The sequence below is a fragment of the Nanorana parkeri genome, unplaced genomic scaffold (genome assembly GCF_000935625.1).
Source record: "Nanorana parkeri isolate BGI_ZX_2015 unplaced genomic scaffold, ASM93562v1 scaffold1835, whole genome shotgun sequence".
Lineage (NCBI taxonomy): Eukaryota > Metazoa > Chordata > Amphibia > Anura > Dicroglossidae > Nanorana > Nanorana parkeri.
This window is the reverse complement of record NW_017308103.1, coordinates 153,927-176,484: the sequence shown is the minus strand read 5'-3', so window position 1 is coordinate 176,484 and position 22,558 is coordinate 153,927. Positions and strand designations below refer to the sequence as shown.

The following is a 22,558-nucleotide window of genomic DNA, read 5'->3' as shown; positions in this document are numbered from 1 at the left end:
TGATTTAAAAAAATAAATACATTTGTTTTATCTTTTTATCACTTTCACAGGGGCTAACAAGGCACTCTTAATGAAGCCTGCCCTCCAGTACAGAAAATCCAGCACAGCATCCTGCTGGATCTTCTGTACAGCTGCACAAGTGACAGCTGACACTGGAAGCTCTGTGAATACAACGCTCCTGTCACTGATCACAGAGCAGATCGGAGAACAGATGTTCTCAGGTCTGCTCCCCGCTCTCCATCCTGAAATTACTGCAGTGGTCTCGGGTCCCCCAGAAGAGCGGGGGAGCCCAACAACTATGGCAGGCAGAGGGCAGCAGGGGGGATGGACAAGCAGAGTGCTTGCTATACGAGTGATCCGGGCAGATCACTTGTAAAAACATCCGCCTGGAACTGTTTGTCCTGGCCGTTAAGAGATGGAAGAAATGCGCAGTAAACGGGCTGACAAAAGCCCAGGCGCCAGGACGCAATTTCTAGTCGCACTGGCACGTGGGAGTTGTGGGATTTGTCGTGGCCTGGTTTAAATTGACACTAAACTGGGGAGGTAAACCTTAAAAATACATTCAAGTACCTTAACTAATAACACAAATGTATCTTATTTGTGTATCACTCGGCTGTAGATCCTCAAATCATCTCTGAATTGGTGCCGACACTGTCCTTCCTTCTGGAGGGTGACTACTTTTGTACCCCATGGTCCCTGTGTGTGTTGTATAGTAGCCACTGCTCCAAGCTCACTCCTGTTATAGACTTAAAACTCACATTTAGTTTAAGAATTTGTCTTGAGATTGGAGTCCATCATAGGAGTGAGCTTGGAGTGGTGGCTACTTTACAACACACACAGGGACCAGGAGGAAGAAAAGTAGCCCCCTCCAGAAGTATAAATTCAGAGATTATTTGAGGGTACTTGTTTGTACTTTAATGGATTAAGGTTTAACTTGTGACTTTAGTGTCACTTTAAATAGGACCTCCCCCCCTGACCCCCCCAAAAAAAAACTAAAACATACGTACATCTGCATTCAGCCCTGCATGCTCAACAGTAAACACAGTGCACTCTATTTGCAGAATACCATCACTTGTTCATTTATTTTTTTTCTGCACTGACACCTCTCCTGAGGCACTGGTGACATAAATCAGCTTTTACAGCTGCCACCTGTGACGGCTTTGTCACCAGTGCCTTCCATGGATCTCTTGTAGTTAATCTGTAATTTTCCTGCAGAGAAGACGTGGACATCCTGGATGGTCCGTAGTACTAAGAAGCAGCCAGCTACTAATTACTTTTTTTTTCGTAATGGTGTTGTGGGCGATAGAATTCTGGAGCATGAACAATGAAACAAGTCAACAAATGAAGAAGAGGGGGTGGGGGTAGTTGCACTTTTTAAATTAAGATCATATTGTGTTTGCGCATGGCTTCCATTTCCTGGTGCATTTTTTTTTCTTGGGCCACCCAGTTCCTTTTTCTCCCCACTGAGCTGAAACAGATACAAGATGCCTGGTCATTATGCACATTTTGATTCTTGAGTACTCACCCCAAAAAAATGAAAATCAAGAGTTCCACTATGTGTCACACTATGTGGTTGGTGCACATTTATTTCAGGCCAGTGTGTCAAAGTACTGAAGACAAAGAAAGACAACCAGGCAACTATCCAGGTGCCGATTCCTCTTCACTATGCGCAAATAAAAACATTTTTTACTTATGTTACCACAACACACTTGTGTTGTACCGCACAGCAACATACAGAACTACACAAAAGGTTCATTGTGATGGGCTGCAGTGAAAAAACAAAACACTGCAGGTGTGTTATAACCTGCATTATGGCATGTTGGCTGCCTATTTATAATGTATGGGCTGCCTTACCACTAACCTGCAGCATATATTAAAGGTGCCAGAATAGATTGTGTGTTTCTTACACACATTTTAGGCCTGAGAATTACTTAAAACTCCCCAGAATTATATATTTCCTGAAAGCAGAGACCGTGCTGAATAAAAAAATGCGGTAGTTACAAATTATGTTGCATGGTTTTTTTTTGGTGGAACTGCGGATTAATCCCAAAACTTCAGTAGAAAATACACCTACGGTAATTTTAGTGCACAAAAACACAATATAAACACCCACTTTTCAAATATAAAAGCGGTAAATAGATGCCCAGCATGCCAAGCTCATAAACTGCGTGCGCCTATGAAATGGCAAAAAACGATGGTACCCCAAATGCTTTAAAAGTCTGTACAAGTCATCAATTTAGAGTTACCCGCGAATATTGACCCTAAAATTATTGCTATTACTCTGGCATACCGAATGTGTGTGGCATAATCTTTTTTTTTTTTTAACCTCATTGCCATCTCATAGTGGAGGTCTCACAAGCCGTCTGCGATAGCATTTTAGTGGTAACAAGTGCTCTTTAAGTAGACATTAGGGGTCTATTAGACTTTTACTGGCCCCTGGAAGCAATTAGGTGGCTTGAGGCTGGGTTCACACCATTTTCCTGACCAGATCTGGAACATAGTGCATTGGGTTTTTACCGCAATTTTTTCGCATTTGGATTTTTTTTTTAGCTTAACATGGTCTTACAGGTGCGTTTCCGTGTATTTTTGATGCATTTCTATGCATTCCAGAGCAGACAAAATGAGACATGCAGTATTTTTCTGGCCTAGACTGCGCTGGTGTGAACAGAAGCCAGAAATAGCATAGGGACACATTTTGGGTCCGGAAACAGTCTGGTCTGGTTGTAATCTGGATGTGGTATGAATGGGCTCTGACACATGTAAACAGACTTCCTGCGGCTATGACCTTCTACGGGGCCCACTGCTGCCGACGTACAACAGGTCTGTAGCAATGAAAGTGTTAATACCAGGTTTCATCCATATTTAGGGTGTTACATGGAACATGGTGCCATTTTGCAGACCCCCACCCTTAATACACCCCCCTCCCACTTAACTTATATGACTGGTGTTCATGAGGAGTCATTGGCTGACACGGAACAAGCATGCAACAAAGCCAACATGAAGTCAGAACTCTGGTCTGTATACCTGACCCTAAGCATTGAAGCCACTGATTCAGCATGACAGCCAGAAAACTAACATTTTCAGAAGATGTGAACAACAGCTTTTCCCATCTATTCCTCTCTGCACAGGCCATTACTGTTACATGCAAAAATGTAATGTACGCCTGGATTTTGCAGTGAGTGATACAAAAACACTTTTGTATGATTAAAGGAGAACAATGAGACTGTCACAGGTCGGCTTAGTAGATCGGGAGGTGAGCGAACACATACCGGGTTCGCTCCCCTCTTGATCCTGTCACGGCTCTCTGCCGTGACAGGGGGAGGGTCTGGATTCCCCTCTCCGATCTGCCAGCGCTGACTGGCGGAACGGACGGGGGAGGGTACAGCTGGCTCTGCCTCTAGATAGGCAGAGCCAGCTGTCACTCACGCAGCTGGGCGGATCCCGACGTCCATGTCGGGATCCGCTCCGGCGTCTCAGTATACCGCGAGCTGTAGCTTGCGACGATATACTGAGCTTAGGGTAACGGGAGGACGCTAGTTTGTGTCCTCCCGTTACCCTGAGGAGAACTATGGGGAAAAGCCCTGACCCCATAGTTCTCCTTTAAGGTGCCCATACACTGTGTGCGAATTCTGGCCGGTTCCCCAAGAACCGGCCGAAATTCACACAGTGGGCGATGCCGTCAGCACCCTTTGATTATAATCGATTATGTCGATTAATTGTTGCAGCCCTAGCTGGAAGATCTTCATACAACCAGAGCGGGCAGCCAATAAGCTGCCAGCTCTGTTCAGCATTCTGACCGGGGCCGTTGGCCGCTGTCAGAATATAATGCAGTGGGGATTCCTCGATTGACACACTCGTAGTTGTTGATGGCGGAATCTGCGTTTTTCTTTTGGTTCAGCCTGTGGGTTGAACGAGAAAAATAGAGCATATACACCTTACATGGCCATACACCTTACAACCATCCCACGACTTTCGTTGTGCGATGGTTGTAAGGTCATTAAAATTTTGTACGACCTGCCCATCTTGGACAGATGCTGAGGGGAGGTCTTGCCAATGATTGCAATTCTGAGCGGGCGGTGTGCGCTTGCGCAAACCAGCGTGTGCGGCTTTAGTCTTCCGAGCACGCTAACACCCGCCGAAAATAGTAAGATTTTCGGCAGGTTTTCCAGGATTTTCGGCAGGTTGCTAGGAAGACGAAAATCGTGCGACCGTACAGTGGATGCGGTCGCACGCTGCCCATACACCTGCCGATTATTGTACTATCGTGGGATCACTCGCAATTATCGTACGATAATCGGCAGGTGTATGGGCACCTTTAGCCAACACTCCCGTTATGTCCATGCATATCCCACACTACGAAAATGCTTTACATATGGACAATAGCAAGGACTGAGAGGGGTCATCTCTCGTTAACTTCTTCTATCAGCTGAGTTTCTGCACATCATTGGATAACACGATTGCATATCGCTGACAGTTGATATATAAGCTCTTATTAGAATAATTCACACACAGATACAAAATTAAATCCCAAAAACCTGAAATGTGTTTGTTTTTTAAAAGGCTCCATTGTGAAACTCACCGTAGTCATTACACAGGACCTTCTACTCGGCTGTAAATACAAACCATTATTTATAGGCTATAAATGAAACTATTTTGAAGGCTAGAAGACAATCTATCCTTCTGTCTGCACACTGTAAATTGATGCTCAGATCATTGTGAGGAAATCTGTATGTCATAATGGAGACCATTCTCAACAGAGGGGAGGAGGGGAATGGTTGTCACAGCTGAGTGATCCCACATTGTAACTCTTTTCCTGAGACATACAGATGTTTCCTGTCACCTAGATAACCCATGGCTGGTGACTTGTACCAAACTTACGCTCAACAACTGGTTTTGTGTTTATGCCACAATTGATTGTGATAACAAAAGACACTTCTTAAGGTGGATCTGAACACAAGTGAAGATTTGCTATCTTATAGGGAACATCCAGAAAGGTCAATTTTGCCCAAGGAGTACCCTAAAAGATGCATCTTCTTTCCTAGATTCCTCTAGAAAAGTAGGAGTGCACTTTCTGTAGGCAATTGAGCCATAAAGCTATATATCTGCAGTGTGAGATCTTAGGCAGTGTTTCCCAACCTCCAGGCCTATTCTTCCTGTTGTACCCAGGTCTGGGTGACTCTGATCCCCACAGAGAGGATTCCATGAACAAGCCTTTATGAACAGATGGTGCGGCCTGTTTCACTGCAGCAAAGGGAAGGCGGATGACAAGCACCTGAAGAGGAGAGAAGAGGCAGCAGATCCGGGTAAGGAGTATGAGGGCAGAGGCCTCCCTGAGGAGCGGGCATGTGTGCAGGAAGAAGGGCTATGTCTGATCTAGTAGGACAGTGATGGGGGAACTCTGATCACAGCAGCGACTTGGACATGGTGCACAATGGCCACAGCAGGCAAAGCTCACTGATGCCTGTGTTCACCCTTTCCTGCCTGGTTATTGTGCACTTTGGCCAAAACTAGCAGAGCTCCCCATGGCTTGTCTGGTTGCTGTGCGCACAGGCCACCTGTAAGGGTAGGGTTTCATAGTACTACCAATGACAACCAATTGGGGTGTGTGTGAAATAATACTGCTACTGAGCAACTATGTAGGGGGGTCAAATAACACTACCGCTGACCACTAGTGCATGGACGGACAGGGGGAGTTGTTAGTAATACTACTAGGGATGCACCGATACCACTTTAAGACCGAGTACGAGTACCGATACTTTTGATCAAGTACTCGCAGATACCAATTACCAATACTTTTTCTTAAAGGGACAGGCCACATTTTTTCTAAAGCAATACAAACTAATGCTTTAAGGTCACTTTCTTAATATTATGATTCATGAGATGACGAGGGAGCATGACGTCGGCTTCCCGGCCAATCAGAATGCCGGGCGCTGCATCATTACACGGCGCCCGGCTTCTGGATTTGCTAGCTTCCTGATCAATCGGGAAGCCGTGCAGCGCGCCATTGCACGCTACCCGGCTTCCTGATTGGCCGGGAAGTCGGCTCCATGCTCTCTCATAACAAGTGACGAGAGAGCATGGAACCGTTTCCTGGCCAATCAGGAAACAGGGCAGCGTGTAATGATGCGCTGCTCGGCTTCCTGATACAGGAAGTACTCGTGCTAGGTATCGGAGCATTTGGGCGAGTACGAGTATTCACCCAAATACTTGGTATCGGCACCGATACTAGTATTGGTATCGGTGCATCCCTAAATACTACCACTGACACCAATGCTGAGGGGTTGTTATTGCAGTCACTGACATGAATGATGGGAGTTGTTACTGCAGCCACAAACACCAAATGCTGAGGGTTATACTGTGGTCAAAGACCTCAAAACTGGGAGTTATTAACACTGCCACCAAAGATGGGGCTCATTTTTCTCCCATAGTTTCATTGTACGAGTTTACACTTTGGGGCAGACTACACCCATACACCTGTTCCACCACTGCATCCCCACACTCCTATTCCACCACTGCACCCCCATACAGCTGTTCCACCACAGCACCCTCACACACCTATTCCACCACTTCACACCCATACACCTATTCCACACTGCACCTCCGTACATCTATTCCACCACTCACTCACTTTCAGAAGGTGGGCCCTCGATTGTCGGCGGGCCAGCGGCGAGTGAGGGAGCTTGCGGAGAGGAGGAGAGCAGCGGCATGCGCGGCTTCAGTGTCCTGTGCGGTGGGCACGGCAGCCGCAGCATGTGACGTGTTGCTCAGGCCGCGTGTGGAGCCCCGAACAGGCAAATCAATCGATAGCCGACGAATCGACGATCGAAAACGTTGACGTTTTCAATCGACGATTTTAATCGACTAAAATCGATTACCGGTTGCAGCGCTAGAATATTTAATCGAATAAATCATACAACTAATCTATGATGACAATAATTGACACACACACACCAAAAAAGGGAATTTACAGATAGTATTGTCAAACAGAGGCACATTTGGTAATCAGTAGTAGTAGTGAACATTTCAGATCTAGACAAACAGTAGCCATCAATGACTTGGCTCAGTCATTACATCACTGCTAAATCTGTCCAGGGTATGAAAGTCTGAAAAACCTCTATGCAGAGTGCAGGAAAGACTGTGGCACACAGGATAGTGCGGGGAGGAAATAGAGTTTAGAATGCGGTAGTGTTCTGGAGAAAAGCCATATGTTACGAATTACTAATCTGGGTAAAACTTCCTGGTTGCAGCATGTATTATCATGAACTGGATGAAGCAGAGAAAGCCCTTAATCCTAAAGAGGCAGACACAAAAAGTTGCTTAACCCCTTCTCTGTGCCTCTTAATCCTGCTCGGAGTTTTGACTTCACATCCATTTCCGGTCCACAACTGGTTGCCAAAGTCTAGTGGAGCCTTGTGACCCAGCTTTGTTCAGAGTCAAGCCTGAGTTTAACAGACGTGAATGCAGCATTAACCCGTTACATTCGTATACAGCTTTACCAAGACAGACAAATCATCAGAGATTGAATATGGCTGGAGAAGTACCTCTGACACATGGAAACTACAGAGCAATCAAAGACTTTCTATAAATAGGCTTTTTATCCTTCGTTACGGTTCCCAACCATACTTCAATGAATGCACTGGGAAGGCAGGCGCAGACACGGCTGCACATACGGTAGTTCTGTCTTTGCAAACTTCTACTTTGCCGTGTATCTTCAGGGCCAAACCCGCCTCCTCCATTCTCTATGTGGCCACCCCGCCTATCCTTTGGCAAGCTGACAACCTGCTCCCACATAGATCTAGCGGCTATGAATGAACTGGGCAAGGTGGTGTCCGGCCTCATGAGAAAGTGATTTTTTTTTCAAATTTTCATGGAAAACAGAATGATTCATGTCGTGCCAAAACTAAATGTCAAACTGAATGGCATCGCAGTACCCTGCTCACAGACACTATTCCAAGGGATGACCCAACTGCCCTCTCAAACCCCATTCTCTGCACACACATTCCTATTACCACTTCATTGTTATCATCTGGGAGAACACTAATAGACCTTTTAAACCAAGCTTTCCCAGGGGCCCATTAACACCATAGGGTTGTGGTAATTGCATGCTACCCATAGTGCACCTAGCACGCATTAACCTGTGCTATGCATGTTGTGTTGCCATTTGAATGGAACCCCAATGCACCTCAACTGCCGTGCGCTGCAATGCAGAGTAATGCTTAGTACCACAATCGCCGCACGGTGGCTGGCAGGTGCGTTGGGGCGGCATTCAAATGAATGGCAATGCACTCAGCGCACAGTAATGCACACTTGTTGTGCTGTGCAACAACATGTGTTAATTGCACAGTATGGTGCGATTAAAAGGGGAATTATGGGGAGAGCGAATTAAACTCATCACCATTCTTAGAGCCGTCGTGGGACACTGAAGCCGTCACACGTCGGCTCTATTGATCAAGGACTGAGCGATCACATACCACCGAACGTTCAGTTCCCAATCATCTCCCTGCAGAGAGCGGTGACTTTCAGTCACAGTCAGGCTGAGCCAGCTGTCAATCAGGCAGCAGGGTGGATCTTGACATTGTTGGGATCCGTCCCGGCTGCATCGCGGCTCTGCGCTGTCAGCAAATAGCGGGCAATGGGCCGCTATATGCCGAGTTTTGAGTCACAGGAGGACTTGGAGAACTATGGCAAAATAAAGAAGGTTGGGCCATAGTTCTCTAATATGTTGTGAATGGGCTCTAAGATGATTATTGGCCTTATAATTAGGGTTGCACAGATACCAAGTACAGTACTCAGTACAAGTACGAGTACATGTATCGATACTTTTGAGCTCCAAGACTAGACTAGAGAAAAATTCACGTTAGGAGGCAGCTGTCATTCATAAGAAGCACACAGAGCTCCTGGGATTTGTACATCTGTGTTTTAATGTATGATTTTGTTTTCATAAATATAAATAAAGGGATGCACAGATACCAGTTTTGCGAGTACGAGTACTGGTACTTGCCGAGTACTTACAAGTACGAGTACTGATACATTTTTGTTTATTGTCATGTGACAGTTTTTCTAAACCAATACAGACTAATGATTTCAGGACAGTGGTGGAGCGCCAGAGCTAGGTCCCAGCTGCATCCGCTGCAACCCTGGTAGTTCTCATGAAAATGCCAAGTATCTGCACTGGTACTCGAAAAGTATCTGTGCATCCCTACTTATAATGACAAGCAGCAGAAGGGATTACAGTTCTTACTGCCCAGAGCTTTACCAATCAGTAATCTTATATTCCACCAAGGGGATGTGATTGGCCAAACAGTAATACACTCCTTCACTTACATTTTATTATGAGAAATGACAGCATTAGAGAGACACCATCACCTTTTGGATAGAGTTAAATGACCAGGTCTCCCTTCAGGAGTATAGTGCACCGTCCCACACAGCCACATGAGCAAAGCACACCAGAGTAGGGCTGCAACAACTAATCGACATAATCGATTATTGAAAAAGTTGTCAACTTTTTCAATAATCGATTAATCGGCTTCCGATCAGTTGGCCCTGTTCACGGGTCCACAAACGCTGCACGCCGCACCTCCTCCCCAACTCACGCTCACCGCTGCCAGACCCGCCCGCATCCGCGCTCTACACGCCGCACCTCCTTCCCGCCTCACAATCTCCGCCCGCCCACATCCACGATTGGCACAGGGATGCGGGGAGATGTAGTAAGGAGGAGCAGGTGTGGGGGGATAACAGCGGCAGATAGACAGGCCCGATCTCAGAAGCAAGTTGCTGGAAGACTGCTCAGGTAAGCCTGCACTTTCCCACACATGGTGCTCTATAATGTATTGCTGGGATTTGTATTCCTCTATAGCTGATGGTACATTGTGCTGTATATTATACATAGGAATACAAATCCCAGCAATACATTATACACTGTATGTATAATGTATTGCTGGGATTTGTTGTACTCCTCTATAGCTGGTGATATTCTGCATTGCGCTGTATAGAGGACTACAAATCCCAGCAATAATACATTATACAGCGCAATGCAGAATACCACCAGCTATAATGTACTATTGCTGGGATTTGTTGTAGTCCTCTATAGCTGGTGATATTCTGCATTGCGCTGTATAATGTACTATTGCTGGGATTTGTAGTCCTCTATAGCCGGTGCCATTCTGCATTCATTGCTGTATAATTTTACACTTTCCATTTCACTATATTGCACACCACACTATTTTTTTTCTTTTTTACTTCCACCGCTCCAAGCTTGCTCCTGTGATGGACTACAACCTCAATACAAACTAGTAGTCCCATCACTGGAGCCATTTTTTAAACTTTATTTTATTGTTTATCCGATTAACCGATTAATCGAACTTAATAATCGGCTAACTAATCGATTTTGAAAATAATCGTTAGCTGCAGCTCTACACCAGAGCCAACATACCAAACGTCCATAGTGCAATGTCCCGCACAGCCACACCAACAAAGCACACCAGAGCCAACATAGCAAATGTCCACAGTGCACCTTCCCGCACAGCCACACCAACAAAGCACACCAGAGCCAACATAGCAAATGTCCACAGTGCACCTTCCCGCACAGCCACACCAACAAAGCACACCAGAGCCAACATACCAAATGTCCACAGTGCACCGTCCTGCACAGCCACACCAACAAAGCACACCAGAGCCAACATACCAAATGTCCACAGTGCACCGTCCTGCACAGCCACACCAACAAAGCACACCAAAGACAACATACCAAATGTCCACAGTGCAATGCCCCGCACAGCCACACCAACAAAGCACACCAGAGCCAACATAGCAATGTCCACAGTGCAATGTCCCGCACAGCCACACCAACAAAGCACACCAGAGCCAATCTCGGCAAAGATAAAACACATCCAGTAGGAGTATGTAATACTGGTGGAACATGTAGCACCAGAAGGAATCCCACACAAATCAGAATACACAATCTCTGACCAAGAATATACAAATGTTAAACCAATGACATCCCAACTCCTGGTAACTACAAAGTGTACTTGCCTCCTAGAAATCGGCAGGACGCTTTATACTCTCAGATCTTATTTCAGTGGTGTGTGAAAGATTGTATACAAGACACAGGCCCCATTCACACATGCCGTATGTTACAAGTGAATGGGCTGCCCTACGCACTACAAACGCAGAAACTCATCCTCATGCAGCAGTTTGAGCTGAGAGCTTTGTGCGCTTTCTTAACCCTGCGCTTTCACATCTTGCTCCCTGTGTTTGGGGTGCGATTAACAAATAACGGCACCTTTCGTGATCACACACAAAATCCCCTAATTCTGCACATGTTTAGGAGCGTGGCAGGTGTGAACGGGATCTCGGCTTTATTCAACAATATAGATCAGTAACTGCACAAGGGACAGCATCTTACATCACACATCAGATATGAAATATGGAAGGATGCTGGGCGCCATGAGTCAGGTAGGGTATACACAGTTACAATTTCATACGAACAAAAAAATCGCTTTCGGAATGTTCATTCGACTTTCTAATAGTTGATGGGGGTCAAATTGATGACCAATTTTGACTGGGGGATGAAAAAAGTTGCAGACCCATGTTGGAAAAGGTTTCGCGATCAAACAAAATTCTAACAGTGAATGTGGTTTTCGTTCAGGAAATTCCATCTATTCCAAAATCGAATGTTGAATCACAACAGAAATCAAAACACAGATTCAAACAACATTTGTCAAGTGTCTGGTGGTATCATCGAACCTTCTGAGATTTTTCAAACGCACGATCGTTCAAAAATCTACCGGTCTATATCTTTCTTAAGCAAACGTAACGCACATATGTTCAATCAAGACTAAAGTCTGTATTATCCTCATGTGACGTCAAGCAGCCAATAATTGAACAATATACAGTCCTAACATGTAATACAAATATGTAGCACTTAAAAGAGCATGTTACCACCTGCACTATTTTTAACAATGCAGAACACAAACATGCAGACTTATTTGTATAGGTACGTAGGCCTGCCATGCAGGATAAGTGGCAGCGCAATGCACATATACCCCCAACCCCCGCATTACCGCGTGTTGTGGTAAAAGGCATATTTTATTGCTCCTTATCAAGGCAATTGTGCGAACGGGCCCTTAAAAGCAACTCGGTCACCACAGAAGCACCCTGTAAAAGAACCTACTGAATACAAGTCTTTCCATTGGGCAGTTCCGGGAATCAATGCTGACACTTCCTCCTGATAAGGAAAGTATTAGGGATACACCGATACCCTGCACCAAGCCCTGGTGAGATCCCGTATCTGCCCGCACAGCCCTGGTGAGATCCTGTATGCAGCCCTGGTGAACAACACAGAGTATGTAGCTTCATATTATGCTGCACTGCTATATAATGTATGGCTGGCCTCTGCTTACACAGCCCTGGTGAGATCCTGCATGCTGCCCAGTGCGGCTTTCACATCCTCTGCAGAAGACGTGTATCCAAACCTCTGTTATTATGCTTAGTGGTGAGACAAGTTATTTTACATGCTGGTTTGCGAGTGTGCCATGATGCCTTTCTACTGTTTTACTGCATCTGCCCATCGCAGCCCCGGGGAGCAACACAGAGTATGTAGCTTCATATTATTCTGCACTGCTATATAATGTATGGCTGGCCTCTGCTCACACAGCCCTGGTGAGACCCTGCATGCTGCCCCGGTTCCGCGCAGCCCCGGGGAGACCTGCATCTGCCCGGCCGCGCAGCCCCGGGGAGACCTGCATCTGCCCGGCCGCGCAGCCCCGGGGAGACCTGCATCTGCCCGGCCGCGCAGCCCCGGGGAGACCTGCATCTGCCCGGCACGCAGCCCCGGGGAGCAACACAGAGTATGTAGCTTCATATTATTCTGCACTGCTATATAATGTATGGCTGGCCTCTGCTCACACAGCCCTGGTGAGACCCTGCATGCTGCGCCGGGGAGACCTGCATCTGCCCGCCGCACAGCCCCGGGGAGACCTGCATCTGCCCGCCGCACAGCCCCGGGGAGACCTGCATCTGCCTGCTGCGCAGCCCCGGGAGACCTGCATCTGCCTGCCGCGCAGCCCCGGGAGACCTGCATCTGCCTGCCGCGCAGCCCGGGGAGCAACACAGAGTATGCAGCTTCATATTATTTCAGCATTGCTGTATAATGCATTGCTGGAATTTGTAGTCCTCTATAGCTGGTGGTATTTTGCATTGCAATATAACGTATTGCTGGGATTTGTAGCTCTTCTACAGCTTGGAGTCAGCAGCACAACCACCAGGGTTGCAGCTGCGTCCGGGCCTTGGCGCTCCACCACTGTCCTAAAAGCATTAGTCTGTATTGTTTTAGAAAAGCGGTCACATGACACTAAAAAGAGGCATCATAATTGGTATCGGCGAGTACTTGAGGAAAAGTTTTAGTACTCGTACTCCTTCTTGAAAAAAATGGCATCGGTGCATCCCTAGTAAGTATGCAATATGTTCTCTTACAGGGTGTATGTGACTGAATTCTTGTTCTGTAGCAGCAAGGTTGCTTTAATGAATGATACACTTAATACTGAAATAAGCCTGTGCACGCATGTATACATATGGGCATTCATCTCTTTATACAAGAGTTTGAGACCATGTTTATTTAAAACAAAAAAACTCCACCTTTTACAGAAAAAATAATCATTGCACACTACTTCATAAAAGAGAAAAATTTACATTATTTTTTTGGGTAGGAGCCAGTAAAGCAATGCAACCGCCATCAGTAGATGGCATGCGCAATGCTCTAGCTCCTGCAGACTGTTCCTCCCGTCTGTACCAAAGTATAAGAAGAAGCGTCAATGGGACTACAAGTGTGAGGACATCAATGTACTTGTATTCCATTGAAACTACTGACTGATGGGACTTGTAGTTTCTCCAATGATTAAGTCGTCACCATCACGTCTTTATTGAAGTTGGCAAGTCATGGCATCACATTGAAAAGCAAAGTTTCGGAACAAGACAGGTTCCTTCATCAGGTAAAGTAATAACCATCACTTTGTTTTTCTGATGAAGGAACCCATTTGGTCCTAAAATGCTGCTTTTCAATGTGATGCCATGACTATCCAACGTCAATAAAGATGAAACGGTAGTGGATACCGGTGTGCACGGGACCATCACGGATTACATGCGGCGCCTTCCCCAGTAACTGCAACACCCACCTGTGGGCCTCATGTCTATTGGTCAGGAGTGCGATGGGACTTCCTATGTAACTAAAGGTGGCCATACACCTTACAAGCATTGCACGACTTTCGTTGTGTGATGGTTGTAAGGCAATTAAAATCTCGTACGATCTGCCCATCTTGAACAGGCAGATCTTACTTGCGATCATGAGCAAGCCCGCCCCGCTGAGGGGAGGGCTTCCGATTATTCCAATGCTGAGCGGGCAGTGTGCGCTTACACACACCGGCCCGTTTGGCATTTGTCTTTCGAGCACGCCACTAACCTGCCGAAAATCTTCGGCAGGTTTTCAAGCGTGCTTGGGAGACATGCAATCGCACAGTAGAAACGGTCGCACGCCTTCCATACACCTGCCGATTACCGTACGATCGCGGGATCACCCGCGATTATCGTACGATGATCGGTAGGTGTATGGGCACCTTAACTTTGTAGTTTTTCCATTCACAGGTCCTTCCAAAAGGATCTGCGAACGGGCGACGCAGCTGTGTGTGCCTCCGTCAATTTCAAACTACTGCAGCAGCCTGCAAGGAGAAGCACCCTGTAATTCAAGTAAGTGGGGAGGAAGAGGGGAGGAAGAGGGGAGTTTGCAATCTGACCATTTCATGTTACACCCCCAAATATGTGTACAGAAACATGAACTTGGCCTTTAGGGCTCCATTCACACCCATACTTTAGGTGTTATTAAGGGATTCCTGCGTCCGGAAATTGCAATTTCGTGCAGCAGGAATCCCTAATCTGCTGTCACCCGTTCGAGTTAATCACTGGGTGACAGGCAATGCATTTGAAAGCGGCAGAACGCCGGCACATTGCATGTAATCGTATGTGATATGATTACATGAGGTTAGGCATCAATCACTAACCCTGGACGCATCGATCGATGCAGAAAAATGAAGTTCAATACACATGATGAGAATAAGCCATTAAGGAAACACAAACTGAGAATCGTATCACCGCTACAACACACAGAAACAGGTTCAATAATGAAAATACTTCTCAACTACAAGACGTCACATCTCCACCCTAAGCACTCAGGAATAGGTAAAGAGAGGCACGTCCATTCCCCGCAGGAGAACCAGGAATGAACGTTCACCTGCACTGGAGAATGTCACCCAGAGAGCGATATCCTGTGCAAAGCCCTGAAGACAGAGGACAGCCTGTCCCCAACCACAATGCACTGGGGAAACCATGATTAAACAGAAGCATTGTTCTAGCAGAGGGGAGGAGAGGACTACAGGTTTAGTTCCAGCTGAACTTACTGAACCAGTGTCTGAAGAGGTTCGGGAGATCCATTCTTTTCATGGAGAGTCTGCTTTCTGAAACTTCTACTTCTATGGAGTCCAGCCTAAAATGTCCTGTCCCTACGGTGGGGGAAGCTGGATAGAAGCAGTCACATGACCGGGCCCTTCCTACGGAAACACAGTCAGTTCTTTGGCCGGTCCTCCCTGTTCCTTAACCCTATGGATTCCAGAACAGCTAAATTACCAATCCAAGCAAAATAGGTTTTTCCTTGTTCACAACAGGATTAGGAGACGGGAATAGACTTTCCTCAACACGTCAACAATTTTAGTGTCTGAGGCTATGCTGGCACTAGTAGTTCCACACAAGCTTGACAGATAGAACGTTTGAAAAACTTTTATTTACATGAGTAGTCTCAAAATACAAAGATTATATTGTTGGAAGAGATAGGAGACTTCCAACTAATCACAGAAGAAAACATTTGCATATGCATGGTCTACACTGATCAACATTTGCTAGCGGACAACAGTGAGCATAGATCAGCAGGCTGTATAGATAATATTGTAGATTTGTAAATGTTACTAGCAGTATTCACAGAGCGCGGGGCCGGGGAGCGCGCGCAGCGCAATGAGTGCTGGTAGCATCAGCTGAATATACCTTGTTTTTTTAAGCACCTAGACACATGAGCAGTTAACCCTTTCCGGGCGGAGGGAGCCCCACTGCAAGGGTTAATAAAACATTTTCTCCAGAGTTCTTCTTTAGGGCTGATGTTCAATGTGTATCCAGAACTGATTGAAATAATGTGAAGTGCTGCTAAAAACGTTTCAAAGATTGTTACTTGCGTGCATTCTATTCATAGTCCAGCCACATAGAGATGGACACTTTCTTTCCGGGGACTGGATCACAAAGCTGCCAATGCATCTCTTTTACTCATTGATAGACCAGCGCAGGCACATTCCACTGCACTGTACAGCATACGCAGTCAAAATACATACACAGCATTTCTTGTTCACACCACATGCATACATATTACATGGCATGCAAAGGGCCCCACACAACGGAGAGGAGAACACTTAGGTCAAAGAACCAACACAGTGATTAGAAGTGTTTCAGTGCACACTAACTCGAACCAATCCGATGTGAGATACAACCCGGAAGTCAAACTATTACGGTACGGACCCTCCAAGTTGACACGTATGAAGTATCATATTATTTGTCACTCAAAAGTTTTCACAGCCGATCTGCCTTTGTTTATACATAACGGTACAAAGCCCTGCCTCTTTTTTTTAAGCCCAACCCCTTAACACCTAATTGGATTCCATAATATAGAAGGTGCCCATACACTGCACGATTCTCGCTGGAAATCCCGCGATCGCACGAGAATCGAGCAGTGTGAATGAAGACGTGCGACCGTTTCTACTGTACGGTCACACGTCTTTTGTCTAAGGAGCACGCTAGAAAACCAGCCGAAAATCTTACGATTTTCGGCTGGTTTGAATGATGCTCAGGAGACAAATGCCGAACGGGCCGGTGTACGCACGCGCACACTGCTCGTTTAGCATTGCGGTCATCGGAAGTACGATCTGCCTGTCCAAGATGGGCAGATCGTACGTTTTTTAAATTACTTTACAACCATCGCAAGATAAAGGTCTTGCGATGGTTGTAAAGTGTATGGCCACCTTAACAACGGTCATTATTACCTTCTCATACGTATGGTCTTACATGTTTCCGACTCCAAAAGCATCCAAAGTTCTCAGAATCCGGTGAAGTCCAGAGACGTCCTAAGATTCAAAACGTGCCTGGCTCAAGTTTCCTGACCAACATGAAAAGGGGGAATAAACAAAATACACACCACAATCGGGAAGGGGCTTTCACAGGAAAACCAAATTCAAACAGAAATGAGTAGTTCAGTGCGTTATGTTCGGGATATTGGTTAACTTCACATTGAATGTAAGAAATCCCTTTAAAGGTAGAGTCATAACTTGCGTTTACGTAATGTGTTTTTAAATGCATGTTACTGCAACATGAGTATATGTGCGTTGTGGTACGGTGCATTGCTATTCATTCTTAATGGAACAGAGTTAAATAATAATAAAAGTAACACATCTGCACTATAGCACACAATGCTCAGATGTGAATACTAATGTAGCGATTAAAAAACAATTGAATGGGCACATTTTGGTGCGCCTAGACCCATTTCATGGCTTGCCTCACCACAACGGACCTCAAACCACGCAGAGGTGTGAATGCAAGTGTAGTTACACACTAACTTTGCAGGCATACTAGACTATCACTTAATACATTCAAGTACTTCACCTATTACCAAAAGTGTATCTTATTTGTGTATCCCTCGGCTGTAGATCCTCAAATCATCTCTGAATTGGTGCTGACACTGTCCTTCCTTTTGGAGGGTGGCTACTTCTGTTCCCCATGGTCCCTGTGTGTCTTGTGAAGTAGTCACCGCTCCAAGCTCACTCCTGTGATGGACTACTCTGATTTAACCCCTTCATGACCGAGGCCTTTTTTACTTTTTTTTGTACCTATGATATAATCCACATTTTAGGCCTGAAAATCATTTAAAACCCCCAAACATTATATATTTTCTGAAAGCCAATACCCGGTAGTATAAAATGGTGGCAGTTGCAAATTTTTAAGCTGCGCGATATTGGCGCAACTCCTTATCAAACCGCAAAATTTAGTGAAAAATGCACTTGCATGGCCCAAAACACAATAAAATACCCATTTTTAAAAATTATATAAAAAGATGAGGTAACAAGTAAAATAGATACCCAATATGCCCAGGTTAAAAATTGTGTGGGCCTGCGAAACTGTGACAGAATTCAGTACTCCAAAAAGTCCATAGACAAGGCTTTAAAAGTAGAGCTGCAGCTAACGATTATTTTCAAAATCGATTAGTTAGCCGATTATTAAGTTCGATTAATCGGTTAATCGGATAAAAAATAAAAAAAATTTAAAAAATGGCTCCAGTGATGGGACTTCTAGTTTGTATTGAGGTTGTAGTCCATCACAGGAGCAAGCTTGGAGCAGTAGAAGTAAAAAAGGAAAAAAACTGTGGTGTACAATATAGTGAAATGAAAAGTGTAAAATTATACAGCAATGAATGCAGAATACCACCAGCTATAGAGGAATACAATAAATCCCAGCAATAGTACATTATAGCTGGCGGTATTCTGCATTGCAATGTATAATGTACTATTCCTGGGTGTTGTAGTCCTCTATAGCCAGTGGTATTCGGCATTGCACCACTGTATAATGTATTATTGCTGGGTGTTGTAGTCCTCTATAGCTGGTGGTATTCCTTGATTTGTAGTCCTCTATACAGTGCAATGCAGAATACCACCGCCCATATAGGAGTACAACAAATCCCAGCAAAACATTATACATGCAGTGTACAATGTATTGCTGGGATTTGTATTCCTCTATAGCTGATGGTATATTGCTCTGTATAATATACAGCACAATGTACCATCAGCTATAGAGGAATACAAATCCCAGCAATACATTATAGAGCACCATGTGTGGGTGGGAGTGCAGGCTTACCTGAACAGTCTTCCAGCAACTTGTTTCTGAGATCGGGCCTGTCTATCGGCGGCTGTCATCCCCCCCACACCTGCTCCTCCTTACTTCTTCTCCCCGCGTCCCTGTGCCGATCGTGGATTTGGACGGGCGGTGAGCGTGAGGCGCGGAGGAGGTGCGGGAGCGTGGATGCGGGCAGGTCTGGCAGCGGCGAGCGTGAGGTGGGGGAGGAGGTGTGGCAAGCAGCGTGTGTTAAGCCGTGAACAGGGCCAACCAATCAGGAGCCGATTAATCGATTATTGAAAAAGTTGACAACTTTTTCAATAATCGATTATAATCGATTATGTCGATTAGTTGTTGCAGCCCTATTTAAAAGCCCTCAAAGGTCATCGGTTTAGAGATACACATGTATTGGCCCTAAAATTACTGCTCTCACTCCAGCATGTGCAGTGATACCAAACATGTATAGCACAATCGTAGTTTTCATACGTAGGCGCACCGGACGCATGTTTACGTGAAGACTTAAAAACGTGGGGACTTAAAAACATTAACATTTTTTTCATTTATTATTTTAAAAACAGTTTTGTTTTTTTTACTTTAAATTGCCATCACATAGGGAGCTTTACAAGCCCTCCAAATGATAGCATATTGGTAGTGGCAGGTCCAATTTAAGGCAATACTTGGGGTCCAAAAGACCACTAGAATCACCTTTACACTTAAACTATTGAAGTGCAAATCGCACTTCAATAGCTTATTTCTAGGCTTCAGCTCAGGTACAGGAAGTCATGCAATATGCATCGCTCCCGGTCCCATAGAACGGGGAGGAGAGCGGTGAACGGACATTCACCGCTCTCCTCCCCAGCTTCCCCCTGACACCCGAGATTCCAGTCCCAGGCCCGTGGGAGGGGTAGCAGAGCTCTGGATACACGGCGGGGTGTCAGGAGGGGGGGTCGTTTACCGACCCGTAGAAGCAATCTGGCGACACCTTAGTCGCCAGAATCGCTTCTATTGTAAAGTCGGCTGTCGGCTTTACAAATGTAAACAGTCTGTTTAAACGGGCCCGATGCCAGTGATGTACTATGGACGTCACTGGTCATGAAGGGGATCATTTACAAATTAGTATTGAGATTGTATTCCATTACGGGGGTGAGCTTGGATCGGTGGCTACTTTACAACACGCACAGGGACCGTGGGGAACAAAAGTAGCCACGTTATTAACATTTTTAAGATGTAACTTGTGAGTTTCGTGTCACTTTAAGTCATAGTCTAGAACTGTAGACCAAGAATAACAAAGTAGGGGAAAAAATGAAGAAAACGCACAGTTTATGTAAAAACTTTGACACTTAGCAGCACTCATTTAACACTAAAGATAGCAAACCACAAACATTTCAAGGGGCTTAAAGGAGAGAAAGCGAATTCACAGGAAGCTGACCTCAGAGATCTTGAAGACGGAGGCAGAAGGTAGACTTGTCCAAGCATGTAGATAGGAGCTTGGGTACACATGGCCTGGAGGGAACGAGCCCATCCGTCAAAGTCAAACTTACCATTAGCAGAGCTCTGCCATGATCATTTACATAACTTGTTTGCATGAGGTCATCAAAGTGCACAGCTGACTTGAATGAACACAATGGAGCGTGAAAGACTACATTTGTAATTTACTCAGCTGCTACCACAACCTCGGTGCGTCTGACTACACATAGGAACAACTACTGAAGCTTTAAAAGGCAACCCAGCCTGAAACGAAATCTTTTCTATAGTTACAGAGCTCTCTAGATCTCTAACCTTTTCACACCATTATGTCCCCCTGACAGCGCGGTATGTGTGCGTTTAGCAGACTATTGCACAGTGCAACGCACGGCACGCTGGGTGCAACGGTTTGCTGTGTTGCCATTTATTGTGAACGGCACCCCAACACACCTCCTGGTGCCATAAACTCAACACTATGGTGTGACCAGGAACCCAAGCTTTAGTTGAATCATCTTATGTTTGACTTCCCTGGATCCTCCTTTTCCCCGCATTCATCAATATGCAAATTACATTTTTAGGTTAAACCAATTGAATAGGAGGCATTTTACTGCAGAGCAACACGGGAATAGCAAACCAGCACCTGCGGTGACCAGCTCTTGTCCACTTCCATACACCCCATTATTGGCCAGCTTCAGAACCCAGGTTAGCCATTGTTATAAAAGGCACGGCTTTACACCGGTGTGATCTGTTGATGTGCGTTGCCCATTTCATGAGTCAATGTTGCACCTTACAGGACCCAATGATGACAATGGCAACGCATGAAACCCGTAATTATTAATAATGACTGTAAATAAAAATGCGCAGAAAAGTGTGAATCCAGCCAAAGGCCGGGTTCACCCCATAAACCGTGCGTTCCAGAGCAGTCAGCCTCTGAACGCACTATCGCATTCAGGCCAGCTTCCTGCGTTCAGGGAGCGTGCCGGTGCATTGAAGTAAATGGCACCACAGCCACACCCCACACCTGCAGAACGCGTAGCACATCAGTGCCTGCATTCGGGTCCAGTTCGATCTGCTGATTGCAGAACGCGGGCACTAATATGCTACGCATTCTGGTGCAGGCGATTGCAATGCACGGTTTATGGTGATAACCATCCCAAAGGCCACATTCACAAAGCCAATGACATACATGTGAGTATATGCATTTACATTACATTTAAAAGGCATATAATGATTTCAAATGGTATAACGCACACGGCATTTACATGCGTTCAGGTGCATTCAGTTTAATTGTGATTACCAGAAATCGGAGCTTCCAGGGGCAGATTAGATACTCTAAAATGTTGAAACACAGATGCATGTAAACTGATATGTAAATGCATGTACATTCTGCATATAAACACAACACGCTATACTTCCCAAAACAATTTATCCTGCGTTTAAATAAAACAAACACGAGGCTTGCATGTATGAGGCCTTGAAGAATGAACAACCCCAGGGAAAAACTAATTCTTAACCCTTGCAGTGCGGGGGTAGCTCCACTGCAAGGGTTAAGTGCTTGTTTGTGTCTAGGGTAAAAAAAACAAAACTCCATCCATCTGGCTGTGACAGCGCTCCCTCCAGCCTGTCTCCTCCTAAGCTGCAGTGCTGGAATATCCCCCAGCGTCCTCGCATCCTAAACACTGTGAATAGAACGTGATGACTTGAGGATCCTTGAGATGCGAGGAGGAAGGTCTAAGAGCAAGCCAGCTCCAAGGATCAGGCCAGTATCTTTATTACTTTAAACCTAGATACAAACAAGCACTTAACCCTTGTTGTGTAGGGGGTAAGACCCACTGCAAGGGTTAAGAATTTTTTTCCCCCCGGAGTTCTGCTTTAAATTTCACAATTTAGGTGCATGAAGAAGGCACACCCGCTAGTCCAAAACACATCACTATTTCCAGGAAAAAGTATTTTACAGATGAATTAAAAAAAAAAAAAACTGCTGTTTTCTAGTTCTCAGCCCTGGCAGTGTCACTTTAGGTTACAAAGTTATCTATTTTAAAAAAAAAAGTCAATGTGACAGCCGCTGTGAAAAGAGGAAAAGGTGCACATGGGCGGGAAAATAAACTGGGATTTTTTTTTTGGGGGG

The 22,558-nt window shown here is 45.4% G+C and overlaps 1 protein-coding gene across 3 annotated transcripts in view; it reads right to left on the bottom strand.

The window, feature by feature from the left end:
• NCK1 (NCK adaptor protein 1) overlaps positions 1 to 22,558 on the bottom strand; it is a 116,092-nt gene that overhangs the window by 22,607 nt on the left and 70,927 nt on the right. The window contains exon 1 of one of the 3 annotated variants that reach the window (XM_018571778.1): positions 15,447 to 15,567. The exons of the other annotated variants lie outside the window; for them this stretch is intronic. Coding sequence (XP_018427280.1) covers positions 15,447 to 15,489 — 43 coding nt within the window. The 5' untranslated portion in view covers positions 15,490 to 15,567. Of the gene's footprint in view, positions 1 to 15,446; positions 15,568 to 22,558 lie in introns of those variants that run through there. 3 annotated transcript variants of the gene reach the window in all.